The sequence below is a fragment of the Propithecus coquereli genome, unplaced genomic scaffold, assembly GCF_000956105.1.
Source record: "Propithecus coquereli isolate 6110/MARCELLA unplaced genomic scaffold, Pcoq_1.0 Scaffold19, whole genome shotgun sequence".
Classification (NCBI taxonomy): Eukaryota; Metazoa; Chordata; class Mammalia; order Primates; family Indriidae; genus Propithecus; species Propithecus coquereli.
In genome coordinates this window covers 2,773,688-2,790,543 of record NW_012143856.1, presented here as the reverse complement: position 1 = coordinate 2,790,543, position 16,856 = coordinate 2,773,688, and the positions used below count along the sequence as shown (strand labels likewise).

Genomic DNA, 16,856 nt, shown 5'->3' with positions numbered 1-16,856 from the left:
TTAACCATTATATTTTACAGTTTCTTACATTTGCAATATGCCTTATTGTTCACAAAAACTTTGACATATGGTTTTGATTACTGTGAAACAAACCTTTCTGGAACTGTTAATATTTACTTTTACTCATTGGTTTACATTTTGTTCCCCTACATTTTAACATCTCTGAAATCGGTAGGAGTTTTATAATCAGCAGTGTTGCACAATCACTGCCCACCAGGAATGGCTGTGACTGGTGTCTGTAATTGCCTATTGATGTGCAAACTTGGTCTTTCTTTGTGTTGTCACATCAGTTGATTTATGTGGATGGTCAACACTACACGTTACATGTGTTAATTGCTGTTTACTATGTCTTAAACAGGTTACAATAAGATTTAACTTTGAAACAAGAAGTTATTGTGTACACAGAAAAGCACAGAAACATAGGAGTGCAATGAAATGTGACATTAATGAACCAAGGAGCCATCATTGGAGAAGTGACCATGGTTCAATATGTTTTTTTTTTTTTTTTTTTTTCAGACAGAGTCTCACTCTTTTGCCCGGGCTAGAGTGAGTGCCATGGCGTCAGCCTAGCTCACAGCAACCTCAAACTCCTGGGCTCAAGCAATCTTTCTGTCTCAGCCTCCCAAGTAGCTGGGACTACAGGCATGCACCACCACGCCCGGCTAATTTTTTTCTATATATTTTTAGTTGTCTGATTAATTTCTTTCTATTTTTAGTAGAGACGGGGTCTTGCTCTTGCTCAGCCTGGTTTCGAACTCCTGAGCTCAAACAATCCGCCCGCCTTGGCCTCCCAGAGTGCTAGGATTACAGGCGTGAGCCACCACGCCCGGCCTCAATGTGATCTTGCAAAGCAACCACCAAATGTTTTGCCTAAGAAAGGAAGACATCAACACTTAGATAAAGCCATGTTTCATTTTCTTGTTGAAGTGGATACAAAGGAATTACCTCTCCACACAGTGAGCCATATACCTAAACTAAAGTCAGGAGAAACTGTCAAATCCCTCAGAATAGAAAAAAGACATTTCGAAGTGACAAAACCACTCATAGAACTATCATTAACACATTGCATCATAGTTTCCTTGGAGGAGTTTTTCCTTACTTAACGGTACATAAAAACTGAATTGTCTTTTTCAAGCGTCTGTTAAGTTAAAGCTTCTCTCCTGGATGCTTTTACATGACATGTACACCTCACACCAACTCTGCTCTGTAACCAGTATTATCCCCAATCTAGGTATGAAAGATGAGTAACTTGCACAGGTTGCTAATCTAGTTTTGGTGAAGCAAGGGCTTGACACACGTCTCACACGTCTGTGCCCAGAGCCTGTGCCATGTTCCTTAGACTATTCTGCCTCCGTAGACGTCTTTCTGATTTTCCAATCCTTTTGTCTTTCAGGAGAATCTTTGGGGACGAATGGTCCCAAGGAGTCTACACACTGGTGCTATTCCGAAACAAGGTGATATCTTTTATTTTTATTATTTTTTCACTAAAAACTTAGATCTTGGAGGCTGGAAATCCTTACTAGGTCATTTAAGCTATTGTATTTATTTCTCTGCAATGCACCTTGAATTCAGCTCACATGTTCTCTCACCTCATCTCATAGTTGTTTCCTAAAGTGAGTAATTCTTCCTTCGCCACATAATCTTTCTTTATGCCTCAACACCACAAACAGCCTGTGGGTGCCTATGGAAAGTAGGTGAACTGAAGATGACCCAGTAAATGCACTTGGCATGACCAGCCAAGGAACAAAACTCAGTATTAGAAAAGTATTGAACATTTATTTTTACCAAACCCCAGGTTCTCTAGAAGTAATCAGATGAGATTTTCATACATAAACATTTATGCTTCCAAGGCTATCTGGGAGGGGAAAAAAAATGAAAACCACTTGAATTTCTGTCCATGATTATAATTTAATTCATACCAACATTTTTAAAAGTTTAAGCATGTTTAGAAAAATGGTTTCTTCTTAGATGGGGATCAGGAATGGCAGCTCTCTCGGGAAAGGCCAGTCTGTGGTAAACCAGACGGCACCAGGGGTGTAAATGCCAGAAATGTACACGGGAAGCCGATGATTCTGAAATTCCTAGTGTGATTCTGAACCCAGGAGAATTTATTTGCATTTGGAATTACTGCATCATGGAATGAAACGGGAAAGATCATTATTCATACTTCATACATTTACTTCTTTTTAGATCTGGTTCAAAGGCACTGAGAGTTGTGTTCTAAACTAGAGCCATCCAATTAATTAAAGCACAAGGACTTTGAAGCAAGTAGTAAAAATAATTTTTTTTTCTACAAATTGAACTGGTAGGGCCATTCTCTTCTTTCTTAGGCCAAGCATTCAGTGAAACAATAATGGGTATGTAGCTGTTGTTTTACCACAAGCCCTGGGCTATGAGAGGTTTGAGTACATTTTTGGTATTCGATTTGTTAATAACTAAAGCAATGTCACCTAATAATTTGTTACTATTTGTTGTCAGTTTTTCCTAATTGATTAAAACAGCTAGAGTTACTCACTGACTCTTAAGAATGGGCTGGTAGATTTTAAAACAATACTTAGAGACTCATTTACAACTATACCTATTCTCACCCCTTTCCTGCCCAACTTCATAGAAAGAAATGTCCCTTTAGTCCAAGGTGAGTCCCCTATGTGTGCTCTGAATGTATCAAAATTAAATATACCATCTGCCTCACCTCTCAACCTGTTGCTTCTGAATTTTCTCTCTCAGTGAATACCATCATCATCCTCCAAGTTTCCCAAGCTAGCACCTAGGAACCAGCTGAGACTCTTTCCTTTCCATTCCTATTCTCCAGCTCCATCCAATCCACCAGCTTCCCATCCATTTTGCTAATTCAATATTTTTCCTGTCTATTTCTTCTGTTACTACATTAGTCTAGGTCTTCACTACCTTAGGAGAGCCTCACAGATGACCTCCCTGCTATGATTTTTGATATTCCTCTACAATCCACTCTCTATACTATGATCAAGATTATCTTCCTGAACAAGCAAATCTGCTTAAAACCTTTTAATGGTGCCTCATATCTTAAGGAAAAAGTTTAAGATCCTGGGCGTGGAGCCAAGCCCTTCATGCTATGGTCCCACGGAGCTTTTCAGCATTCCTTTGTACTCTTCCCTGTAGGCCCCTCATGTTGCAACCCTGGGAAGAACTTGCCATTTTGCAAATGGACCATGTTCCCTCTCCCTCCTTTGCATTTGCAAGGTGGTTCTCTGTACTGACCACTTGCTCCTTGTTTGTCCACAACATTCCTACTAGTTCTTTGAGATTTACTCATTCTCTAATACCTCTGGGCAGCAGTGAGGGAGCCTGCTCTGAGTTTAAAGTCAATGCTGCCTTCTCCTGTGTTTCCACAGGATCCTGTGCATACCTTCATCAAGGCCATTGCCACACAGCATTTACATTTTTGTTGTATGTGTCTGTCTCTGCCACTGCCCTTGAAACTCCTGGAAGAGAGAGGCGTGTCTATTATCTTTCTATCTCCAGGCCAAGCCTGGTACATGTTACTTAGTATGCACTCAATAAATTGCTGCTAAATAAAGGACTTTCAATCCTTTCCTATCGTTTCTGGAAACCTTACTCAAGCAAAGTTATTTTTTCTTTTTCTGTGTTTTTAACTCCACCTTTCCCTTAAGTCTCTTTAATTCTAAAAACAAAAAAGAAAACTTTCTTCATCTTAGTCCCATTTTGTTGAAAGGATGGTCCAATTATTGCTTTAAACTCCTAACCTCCCACTGATTCTTCAGTCCACTGAAATCTTAACTCCATCACTCCAATGAAATCATTCTTACCAATGACACCAGTTGCTTCCTAATTGTGAAAGTCAGGCTTTATCTTAAGTGATTACTCTTCAGAATTTCAAATTGTTGACCTCTCCTTTTTTTCCTGAAAAATCTTTATTAATTTGGCTTTTGTGACACCATTTCCCTGGTCGACACCATCTCTGAACACTAATCAGCTAACCCAGCCTGCCTTTACTAAAATACTGATGTCCCAAAGAGCCTTTATTAATTCTTTTGTCTTCTTATTCTCCCTGAGTAATTTCATATACTTTTGCATCTTCGGTTACTACTTATATATCCAATGAACTGGAATTTTGATTTCCAGGACTCTCTTTCCAATGTGTAATAACTTCTGTAACTTGTAATACTCTCAAACTTTACATGTTAAAATTGAATTAAGTTTAGTTTCTCAAACATGGCCCCTTTTATATTTCCTATCCTAGTGAGTTAGCAGTAGAGTCAGGGTGTTAATAATTTATAATATTACTCAAGTTTTCTATACTACACTACATAATAAATTTCAAGAAAAAATTCTTTTTTATATGTAGTCCAGATTAGATTTTGTATTAGACATTGCTGTATAACAAATCACCACAAATTTATCGTTAAAAACAGCATACATTTATTTTCTCAAAGTTTTTGTAGGTCAGGAGTCCAAGCATGGTTTAGCTGAGTCCTCTGCTCAGAGCTTCACAAAGCTACAATCACGATGTTGGCTGGGGCTGGGCTCTTATCTGAGGCTCACGGTCTTTTTTCAAGATGACATTATTATTAATAAAATTCATTTCCCTGCAGCTGTAGAAGTTGCAGCAGCTTGCTCAATTCAAGGCCAGTAGAAGAGAGAGTCTCTGACTTGCTCACCCACTTTTAAAGGACTCATCTGATTAGGTCAGTCCCACCCAGGACATCTCTTCAATTAACTCAAAGTCAGCTGATCAGGGACCTTAAGTAAATCTGCAAAATCTTTTCACCTTTGCCATATAATGCAACATAATTATGGACGAGACAATCCCATTGTCTTTGTCATATTCTATGGGTTAGAAGCAAGTTACAGGCCCCCACCCACACTCAACAGGGAGAGGATTATATCAGGGCAAGGGTCATTGGGTATCATTCTAGAATTCTGTTTGCCATAGCTTAGTTAAAAAAATATATATGGGGAATAGAAAAAAACCAATAAATGTTTGTAATTTGGAGGTATTAAAAAGTTGAATACACAGAAGGAAATTGTAGAACTTTAGTTTAAAATCTTAAAGTTTGATGGAGATGGCACATATTTTGAAGATAGAGAAAAGGGTTTTCTATGCTTATTCTATGTTAAAGTTACTGCCTTGGGCAGTAGATATATCCAAATATCTAAACTTTAGATTATATTATGTGAACCTAAAGGGAATAATTAAACAAGTAATTCTGAAAGATAAGACATTTATAATAATTACATAAGTGGTTTAATCTGAAGACCATTTTACCACATGTTAGACTCATTTGAATTAAGCGAGGATAATGTAATTACTAGTAAGTTATATGGTTTTTCTCAGTGTACATTAATTCAACTTTTCTAATAGGTTTTTTCCCCCCTTTTTCTTTTAATATCTTTGACAGACTGATTTTCATCAAACATGCCAAACTTTCCTCAGGATAGTTCAGGCATCTTTCAAAGTTGTTTTCTTACAATTTTAAATGACATAGCTACCCAAGTATCTTTACCAATGACTTTTCCCTTCCTGGCCCCACACCATTTGAGGGCATTCTTGGGAGCTCCTTTCCCTTGTGTGTATTCTGGAGTTAAAACAAAAGCTGTTAGGGTATAAAATTTACCAAGAATTCTGCCATTTTAGATGCTTCTTCTTAGGGACAACTATTCCATTGATATTTCGTGAAAAACAACATGCTTGGTGAATTATCTTGTTTTCTTGACATTGGCAATGATAATGCAATGCCTGTGGTGTACGATTGCGTGAGGATGGCTTGTAAATCCCTAGAGATATGTGGTTACTTCTCTACTTTCCCTCTCTTTTGCTTGGGCAACCGCCACATTGATGCACTGGAGCCATTCTTCTGCATTCTTCTCGTCCTTGGCCTTGAAAACATAGGTTTTATTGTCTGTGAAGATTTCGAAAGCCCGAGGGAGAGAGCGGTCCCTGCGTTTCTTGGCCACAGCTTTCACACTCTGTACTTTGCTGAGTTCTATTGGGGAGTCATCCGGATCGTCTTTCTGAAATGCATGGGAAGGAAAGAACATGAGCTGGCTCTTTACTGTAGGCAAGGGTCTCTGACTACTGGAGGATTTTCCAAGAGGGCCAGAATCCTTTTGCTTTTTATGGCTCAAGATCTTTGTTATTTTGGGCCCTAAGGCCTCAAAGAATCATTAGAATAATGGAAGGAGTGAGCAATTGAGCCTTTGTTATAGCATTGTAACTTGGCATAAGATAGCCAATTTATAGGATATTATTATAAAGTGGGATTTGGGAAAAATGCTTAAATCACAGTTCTTAATTTTCTGTCATTTTCTATTGCTATTAACACTATAAATAGCGCAAAATGCAGCAGTACAATTTGTAGTACTATTAACTCAGAATTTCAGATAGTTTGGGAGACATGAAATTGAATTTTCATTTGTGCTACTTCTAAGAAAGATTTGCCAAACCCTTAATTGAATGAACAAGGATCCAGTGTTTGAGTAGACCAAACTGTTTTTGAAATTCTAGGTAGCTTTGGAACCATGCTTTGTCTACAAACACTAAGTGAAGGAATATTTAATGATGTGATATTTGCCTTTTATCAAAGCAGAGACTTACGGATCTCTACAACGCCAGCATCATCACACTAGGCTAGCATGAATAGTTTTTTTTTTTTAATTTTTAATGTCTAGCTTTGACTTTACAGCATGAATAATTTTAAGGAATCAGATACTTCTTTAAAACAATTTTAGGTCTTTAATCTGCCTGAATACATTTTTTCTTCTTCTTTTTTCTTTGCCTGCTTCATTTTTCCTTCATATATATATATATATATATATGCTATATATGTGTTTTATACATCATATATGTGTTATATATATCATATATATATGTTATATGTATATGATATATATGTATTTTTAGACAGGGTCTTGCTCTGTCACCCAGGCTGGAGTGCAGTGGTATCATCATAGCTCACTGCAGCCTCAAACTCCTGGGCTTGAGTGATCGTCCTGCCTTAGTCTCCTGAGTAGCTGGGACTACAGGTGTGTACCAACATGCCTAGCTAATTTTTTCTATTTTTTGCAGAGATAGGGTCTCACTATGTTGCTCAGGCTGGTTTCAAACTCCTGAACTCAAGTGATCTTCCTGCCTCAGCCTTCCAAAATGCTAGGATTACAGTCTCGAGCCACCATGCCTGGCCTATTTTTTTTTTTTTTTTAAAGCAGAGAATTTATTTGGGCTGAGTTTGCAACCAAGGAGCATAGATTCAAGTTGCCCTGAATATACTTTCCCCCCCTGAATACATTTTACCTACTGGAGAATGTATCTGTGATTGAGAATCTTGCCAATTCTCCTCTCTCACCTCTCTTCTTAGAATAATCATCCTTCTTTCACTTTGTAATGAAAAGCCACCCTCCTCACCTACCCCATGCTTTCTATGGTGTATTGTCCAACATGGAAAAATTTCAGGAGCACCAAACAAAAATGCAATTCAAAATGTTGATGTTAGGAAAGTATCCATCAACCAAGGCAACATAGTCACTCCCCATCTATTTCATTAAGAGATGCATTTCCAATAGCAATTCCATTTTTTAATGTTTAACAAATATTTATCAAATTTGGTATTATACTTGTGGTTCTTCTTGAGTGATATGACTTTTTAAAAATATAACTCAATCAGAAAAAAATCGTAACACTTAGAGACTGGTGATCACAAGAAATTCAAACAATTAAATTTTAATATATCTACTTAGTTTTATTGTAGTAAAAAATGGTAGGGAAATCAAGATAAAATGATGTGGGAGAGGTAGAACAGAAATATGATTTCAAAGAAAAAAGAAATGATATAAACATTTTTATTAAAGAAGAGCTAATTTATGTATTTTTTTTAAAAAATGGATGGTGTTAGGTATCAAAGTGCTATGGTATTTTATTCCAATGGTTACATTTAAATAAGAGATGTGATCTTTTTATTTTAAAGTGTCAATATTTACAATTCAACAGAAATTACAGTTTGTACAACTGTTTAAACATGATAAAAAATGTTGATGAAACTTAAAATGCTACAAGGTCTTGCATAGATTTTTCAAAATTGCTTTAGGGGATTTACAGGATAACGTTTGAAGACATGTACACTAGGCAATACTTTATTAGCCTAATTTGGGTTATAGTAAGTATTTGACAGTAATAAAATAGTATTTCTTTGCATAAGTCTATAGCACAGAAATTGATACATGGAGGAACTAATCAAGAAAATAAAAAGTTTTCTTCCTGATGTTAAGTTGAGGGGAAAAAACAAGAAAGAAAATAAAAAGTTACCATAGTAATTTAAAGAGGGACAATTAATCAACTAAGAAAGAATAGAAAGAAAGTCAAAGGACACTGTTTCTTAGCTAGCTGGTGGGGACCAGAACCTTAGGAATGCAAAAGTAAAAAATTATACTTCAACCTCAGTTCTCATTTTAAAATGCACATTTCTTTTATTTGAAAGAAAGGGCCTTTTACGATGTGGCTGAAGCTTCAGCAGGACTGCTGACCACTGGTAGTTACTGTGTCCCTGGAGATTAGAAGTATTTTGCTGTGGCCCCATGCTATATTAAATTATTTCTCACTATTCCAGCCACATGTTCTGTTAGATTTCTGGAATGTCAAACCATTATTTCTTAATAAAGGTGTCAAACAAGTTAGCTAATTATAAAATAGCTTTCTTTAAACTTCATTAAAAAGCCCTGAATCAAGAAGTATAAAGGTCATTATTTGAGTTCAGGAAAAACTCATTCCTATGGACTAAACTCTGTTTTGTCTTAAGGGAATCTGAGAAATCACTACATCTTTACTTCATTCCTGATTTTTTGAATAAAAACAGGAAACTCATATAGTCATTTTAAATATTTGAAAAATGTTTTGGTGTGAACCTATGCTTAAAAAATCTTGTTTCTTTAAATCTCTAATAACTGTCTAAATTGAACATACTATTATATTTCTCTTTCAAAAATATCTTCAGCCACAGAAGAGTCCATCCGTGTATGTCATAATACACCTAGATGAAGAAGGTAACATGAAATCAAATTAGGTGTCTCAAAAATATTCTTTTTATTTGAAAAGTTAACAGGAAGTCATTAATTAAAAGAGCACTGGTTAGAATTTGTCATAATTCAATTACATCATTCTTGATTCCAGTTGAATAAAATGTTCAAATAAGTTTTATAATGAGGACTTTAAAGATATAGTGCATAAATCTAGAATGAATTGCCATTTTTAACTAATTTAACTCCTTTCATTCATTAATTCAGACACAGTTTGGTGTATGTGATGGTTAAGCTTATTATGTGTCAACTTGATTGGGCTAAGGGATACCCAGATAGTTGGTAAAACATTATTTCTGGGTGTGTCTGTGAGGGTACTTCTGGAAGAGATTAGTATTTGAATCAGTAGACTGAGTAAAGAAGATCCACCCTCACCAATGTGAATGAGCATCATCCAATCCATTGTGGATTTGGATAGAATAAAAAAGGGGGGAAAGGTTAATTTTCTCTCTCTTGAGTGGAGACATTTGTTTTCTCTTGCCCTTGGACATCGAGCTTCTGATTCTTGGGCCTTCAGACTCTGGGACTTATACCAGCATTCCCTCCCCCTCCCAGGGGTTCTCAGGCATTTGGCCTCGGATTGAGAGTTACACTATCGATTCTCCTGATTCTCAGGCCTTATGACACAGACTGAATTACAACAGTTTTCTTGGTTCTCCAGTTTGCTGGCGACAGCATATTGTGGAACTTCTCAGCCTCCATAATTTCATGAGCCAATTCCCATAATAAATCTCTTATATAACCATATCATCCTATTGGTTCTGTTTCTGTCAAGAACCTTGACTAATACAGTTTACCATTGGCTCTGTATTTTAAGTATACTTGGGGAGCAGTAGAGTATGGTATTTCAGAGGTTTCCTACTGAAAATTCAGGATACAGATAACTACAGAGCATCTTATTCAGATTGAAAATTATACTAAATGGATACTTATTAATTCTATTAGAATTGTATCCTATTTAACTGAATATTAAATGAATAAAAGATAGTAATATTTTTCCCTAATCAAAATTGAACTTCGTTGACTATAAAAGGCATTTAAAATAAATCAGCCTCATTCCTTCCTTCCTGCCTACTGTCCCCCTTCCTTGGACTCCTACCTCCAAATATAGCTTGTGGTTATAAATAAAAATCAGAGTTGATATCATAGCCATAAATTTATGTAGGTGGCCCTCCAGGAAACAAAGGCACGGTGTTTGAGTCCAGACCACCACGTAGTCCCTCTGCAGTTCGTCTTCTAAAACTTAAGTCAACTAAAACAAGCTTCCATAATAAACTGAAGAAAGACTGTGAACCAACTAACACAGGAATGAACAGATGAGACAAAGGGAAATATGCAATAAAATAATGCTGTAATATTGTAAAATGGAGAAGGAAAAAAATTATCAGGGTTCTAACTCAAGACAACATGCCTAGCTGATTGATGGAGATCAAAACTCCAAAAATCCCAGTATAAAAGATGACAGAGGAACTTACAGACTTTCCTTTTTGAAACAGAAGTTGATTTCCAGCCAGTGTAAAATAACGAGTTTTCCACCTTTTGATGAACTTCCATCTGACTTGCTTCTCTTTAAGTTTTCCTTCTATGAGAGGCTGGCCATCTTGATTTACAACTGTGGAAGGTAACAGAAGGATCAAGTCATTTATTTTCCGTTATTTATTTGACGAGTGATCAAAAGTCAGAATTGCACAGTGAACCAGAACCTAGTAAGCATATCAGGAAAGTGGGCTCATAAATTACGATTTTGGTTAACGTTTTCTCCTTTGTCCCTAAAAGAATGCACAATTCAGATATGATAATGAAAAAGTGTTGAAAACCTTCACTGAGATTTTCAAAAGGAATTAGTTCACACAAAAAAAGCATCTGGGTAGCAGTCTTAAAGTTTCATCTGGATATCCAGCTTTCTGTGCTTCTTGGCTTCTTTGTTTCATGGTATTCTGTTCCTTAGGTTGGAATGACCAGATCAATTTAGAACAGTTTGAAGTTTTGGCATAAAATATCTAATATGCCATAAGCTTCATTTTGATTTTGCCAGTAACTAGGTAATAAAAAAGAAATTTCCATGCTTTACGACACATGAATTGCTAGAAATATAGTTTTATAATCATAAACCAAGTATATTTAGCTTTTGGCAGCAAAAGTCAATGCAGCACTTCAAAAAGCATGTTTCCTAAAGCCATAACATTAAGCTGCAAAGGCAAACTTACCCAACTCTTTTATATTAATACATGCTATGTAACTCTCTGGAACACACATTCTCTCTTCTCCGTGTTCTTATCTTCACCTAGTCAACAACTGATCATTTCATATTTCAACTAAAATGTTGCTTCTTTTGGGAAACTTTCCCCAAACCCAGACAAGGGTGGCTTCCCCCCTAAATGTTCTCATAGCACATTGTATATTTCTTTTATATCAGGCATTATCATTTGTAGATAGGTATTGATATTTATCTGATGAATATCTTTCTTTCTCATCCAACTGGAAGGTCCACAAGGGCAGAGTCTTTTGTTTGTTCATTGTTGAATCATTAAGAATCTAATATAGTGCCTAATAAATAGTAGGAAGTCTATAAATATTTGTTGAATGAATGGATTAATTTTACATTGAAGCAGAGTGATTACACATAATCATAGAATTAGAAGATCCATTACAATGTCAGAAGTTTAAATGTTGAACTGAAATTTTCATTTTTCTTACCAACTACATAAGATTCATTCTTCAAATTCATATGAAAGCATCTGATTTCAGCAGTAAGGGACAATGGAAAGCTCAATTTTGGGTAGGACAATATTTATTTATTTATATGCATTTTATATTTATTTATATTTAATATTTATTTATATTTAAATATAAATAAATTTATATTTATTTATATGCATTATATGCATTCATAGCACCTTGAAAATAATGAAACTTGTTCCATCACTTTGGAAAAAATATGGACTGTTCCATTTGACTATATGAACACATCTGTTTTTCCTATGCTATCATGTATTTTCTTTCTTTTTCTTTTTTTAATTTTAGAGACAAAGTTTTGTTCCATCACTCAGGCTAAAGTGCAGTGTGCAGTCATAGCTCACTGTACCTTCAAACTCCTGAACTCAAGCAATCCTCTTGTCTCAGCCTCCTGAGTAGCTAGGACTACAGGCACATGCCACCACACCTGACTGATTTTTTAGGTTTTTTTTTTTTTTTTTTTTTTTTTTTGTAGAGATGAGGTCTTGCTATGTTGCTCAGGCTGGTCTCAAACTCCTGGCCTCAAGAGATCCTCCCACCTTGACCTCCCAGAGTGCTGGAATTACAGATGTGAGCTGTTGTACTTGGCCTCTTTTTTCTAATGTAGGTCAAATAACTACCTCATACAGGAGGATTTTCCACCTTGACAGAGCACTTTTAGGATAACAATAATGAAAGTATAGTTTTCATAAACAAAGTTCTAGTAAGGCTAGTATGACTTTTTTTAAATCAATTTTTTGAAAAATTGAATAGTCTGAAGACAATTCAATTGGCTGGTCCATTGGCAACTCCAAATTAATGCTAAAAACTGAAAATACATATCAAATATATTGTTAGATAGGGATAAGGACTAAGATGAAAATAGAATAAGAAATGAGTGACTTGGCGGTTTGGTGTGCATGCATTTAACAAGTCAGGAAAGAGCTTGGACATTCAAAGTGACGTGTGATCTGAGACCTCAGTGATGAGAAGTATCTGCCATCATCTGAGAAGCTGTCTTGTGGCCAGTACTGTGCATAGCTGAGGACAGGGAAAGCAGAAACCGTGAAGGATAAATAGAAAATCAATCTCAAGAAAAATATTTCAGTGTTCTGCTTTGCTTTACTAGGAATCATCTGATTTAGAGCATTTTTAAAGCTTGTAATGTTCTTTGAAAACTTAAATTTTCCATAAACATACTGGTGGCTTCCTTTGTGTAGCCCCCACACTGTGCAGTGACCTCAATTAAAGCACTTATGACACTGCAACAGCCCCCCCCACCCCCGCTACACATTCTGTGAGAGCAGGAGCAGCCTTGGCACAGTGTATGCCTGGGCTACGGGCTCAGTAATGCTTATTAACAATGTGCCGTTGAGTCATAAAAAGTACGACAGTCTATCTGGGGGGAGGAAGAAAGTTTTAAGAGGAGATCCAAGAGGAGGGAAAAGGGGGAAAATATGTAAAAACAAACAACACAAAAAAACCCAACCCCAAAATTAGATTAAACATTTTTAAAAACACCCATTTTCCATGTTTTCAAGTGAGAAAATATTACTAATCTAATTGTAATGTTCAAGAATTTTGAATGAACTCAGAAGATGCAGGTGTGAGTCCTCTCAACTACCGTTTTCTGATCAGCAAATAGGAAATAATAACAGCCCCCTCCCACTTAAGAGGGATGTTAAGGGTGAGAAATCAAAATAAAGAAATTCCTGTGAGGATAGTAGGTACATAACAAGGCACAAAGCATGACTGCTCCCACCCCCACCTTCAGTAAAGACTTTCCTTCCCAGTTTGTAACCACATTGCTTTCTTGCCATGGCTTTAATGGTAAGGTGATTTGATGTAATGTTATTTAATAATGGTACATTTTTCCTATCTTAGTCTCTCATATTTACTCAAAGAAGCATTTGAAATATTTATAATATCTGAGATGACTTCAAATCATGATCAATTTAGGTAATATTTAAGCACATGCATGGATCCTTTTGGATCTGACATAGCAGATCAGCTACTGTATTTCTCCTCAAGGCAGACCCAAACGTTTCCCTTGAAGAGTATGTGGGACAAAAGTCTGCAAGGAGCACTTGGCAAAAGTGTTGAAGGACTCCCTGGAGACAGGGCTGAATGGGATATAATGGCCATCATAGAGGCTCAAGACAAAATGATAGGGTTACTAAGAACAAAGGATGAAGAACTTCAGATATATGCTGCTAAGCAAAAAGTTTTCATTGTAATCTAGTAAAAATTTATCCCAGGGGAAATGTCCATGGAATGGTTTTTAGGAAGGAAATATTAGCAGAATTTTAAAGCAGCTGAATGTTAGGGCCCAAATTTAGACATCAGGGTCAGCTTCAGATAATTCAGTAAAAGCCAGGCTATTTGTAGTTGTAAAATTAATTTTAAAATAGTTTCAAAAGACAAAGAAAAAAAGACTTAAAGTATTTCCAACTACAATCCTACATCTTAAAATTTTTTTGCAGTTATGTCTATCATATGCACAATTGGGCATGTATCATTTTAATAGGTGTATTGTCCATAGTATGTCCTTGTAAGCAAGTAATTCTTGTATAATATCACGACCTCTTCACAACCAAAACAAAGAATTTATTTTTTAAGGATTATAATACTCCATTTTTGAAATAACATGTGGCATGATCATGTATCTAAAATGATCTTATTTACATGTAGCACATACAGTATATTCAATCAAGCATTTTCTCACTTTCTAATAACACATTATTTCATTCAAAGCACCACAGTTTGGCTAAGATATTCTCTACTAACCTGGATCTATTCCTTTCTTTAAATATCAACTGGCTGAAAAAGCTATGGATTATTAAACTGAATTCTTGAGTGCAATTGGAACCCAAACTGTAACCATGTTTATCAACAAAAGTTTTTTAGAATGCTAACACAAATGTTTATTCATTAACTGTACCCCTTTCTGCACTGAGTTTAAAATATTCATGTTGATAAAAAATGAATTTTGAAGGTGCTAATCTTCCGCAACATGATGTTGATGAATGAGAGTACAGTATTAACAGATAGACCCCTTAGAGCAGAGAAGCCCACAGCAGAAAGAATAAAGCAATAAAGAGTATTCATTTGTTCATCCATCAGCCATTCATCCATTTCACATGTATTTTTGAACACAGATGGGCTGAAAGGCACCATGTTTAGATTTGAGGGGTTACAAAACCCTATTGTTAGGGAGCTTGAATTTATCATCTTACGGGGAGATAAAGCATTTTACAAACTCTACAGGTCAACATGGAGTTTGGCGAGTGCCACTGGAGGAGTATAAGCCAACTGTTATAGCATTTGAAGAGAGGAAATTCCACTTTTAGTTGACATGAGGTGACATGAAAGCTGGGCCCTTAAAGAAGGGGGAAAGAATTTTCCAGAAAGAGTACAGAAAAGGATCGAGGCAGCAACAGAGATGTGTGATGGAAAATACACAAAAGAACCTAAAGAAGCTGGAAGAATCAATTAACTCAGAAATAAGTGCATAAAGCAGTTGCAGTCTTTTTTACATTATTAACTGAAGAATAATGGTGCCCTTTAAAGGTTTTTTAGGATTAGGAAACAAAAAGAAGTCAGCAAGAGTCAAATCAGGACTGTCAGGCAGATGCCTAATGATTTCCCATTGTCCTTGTTTGATGAGGCATGAGCAGGAGCATTGTGCGGGTGGAGGAGGACTCTGGTGCAGCCTTCCTGGGTGCTTTTCTGCTAAAGCTTTGGCTAACTTTCTCAAAACACTCTCATAATAAACAGACGTTATTGTTCTTTGGCCCCTCAGAAAGTCAACAAGCAAAATGCCTTGAGTATCCCAAAACTGTTGCCATGATTTTTGTTCTTGACCAATCTGCTTTTGTTTTGGATGGACCAAAGTATCTGTACCTGCAACGTGCCTACCTGAGTTTCTTCCCCACACTGTAGTAGCTTGTGCGCTACAGACATAGTGGTGATGGCCTTATTATGGAGGATTGCCTTATTAAACGTAGAAAGAAGAAAAAGGGTGAAGACCATGTCCAAAGATTAGAGAAAAATCCCTTTTATGCCTCGATGGTAGAATTGACTAGCAGTAAATGAGGTGCCTCCAGTGGTTTCTTCTCAGTTAATAAGAGAATTTAACATTCATGTAATTCTTGTCATGAAAGACCAAGTTCTGCTTTTTATTAATACTCTTCACATTCATGAATTCTCCTATTCTTTTATTAAAAATGCCTTTATTGAATACCTACCATGTACTAGGCACATGCCAGGTGATGGGGGTACAAAGACAAATAAGACAGTTTCAATTTTTTTTTTTAATTAGGAGAGAATTTATTTTAAAAATGTCATCTTAAACTGCAAGGATGTCCTTTAAACATCAAAATTAAACATGTCAAATAAGAAATCATGTTGTCAAAATGCCCACTTAATCCAGCCAAAGTACTCAAAGTCAGCCTTTGCTGACCTTCTATAATCCCATTTTAAAAAGCATTTTAAAAAATTTTTTACTTTTTAAATTTTTTTTTCGAGACAGGGTCTTATTCTGTCATCCAGACTAGAGTGTGGTGGCATCATCATAGCTCACTGCAACCTCAAACTCCCAGGCTCAAGTGATCCTCTTTCCTCAGCTTCCTGAGTAGCTGGGATTACAGGTACACACCACCAAGCATGGCTAATTTCTTTATATTTTAAGTAGAGATGGGATCTTGCTCTTGCTCAGAGCTGGTCTCGAATTCCTGGGCTCAAGCAATCCTCCCACTTTGGCCTACCAAAGTGCAAGGATTACAGGTGTCAGCCACCACGTCTGGCCTTTTTTCTTTTTTAAATAAGAGAAAGTAGGCATACATATTGGTAAGTGCTAACTGTCCATATTCACACAGAGACACAGTGTACTCTCTGAGCCCAATATACAGAGAAAGGAGGGGAAAAGCTAGAATTCTCTGTACTGCTACTTCCAGCTTCCAGCAGAGTGAAGGGAGCAGGTTTTTCTTTTTTCCCATAGAGCTCAGTGGTATTGATTCCATACAGTTTTTGTTGAGACAAGAAGGGATAAAAATGAATTTGGAACAGAAAGAGGT

The 16,856-nt window shown here is 36.3% G+C and overlaps 1 protein-coding gene across 3 annotated transcripts in view; it reads right to left on the bottom strand.

Annotated features, from left to right (window-relative positions):
- Window positions 1–4,402: 4,402 nt before the first annotated feature.
- Window positions 4,403–16,856, bottom strand: part of VEPH1 (ventricular zone expressed PH domain-containing 1) — a 215,472-nt gene continuing 203,018 nt past the window's right edge. For all 3 annotated transcript variants that reach the window (XM_012642917.1, XM_012642919.1, XM_012642918.1), the window contains 2 exons: window positions 10,542–10,678; window positions 4,403–6,012 (listed from right to left, as the gene is read on the bottom strand). In XM_012642917.1, the coding sequence (XP_012498371.1) occupies window positions 5,776–6,012; window positions 10,542–10,678 (374 nt within the window). In that variant the 3' untranslated portion in view covers window positions 4,403–5,775. The remainder of the gene's footprint in view (window positions 6,013–10,541; window positions 10,679–16,856) is intronic.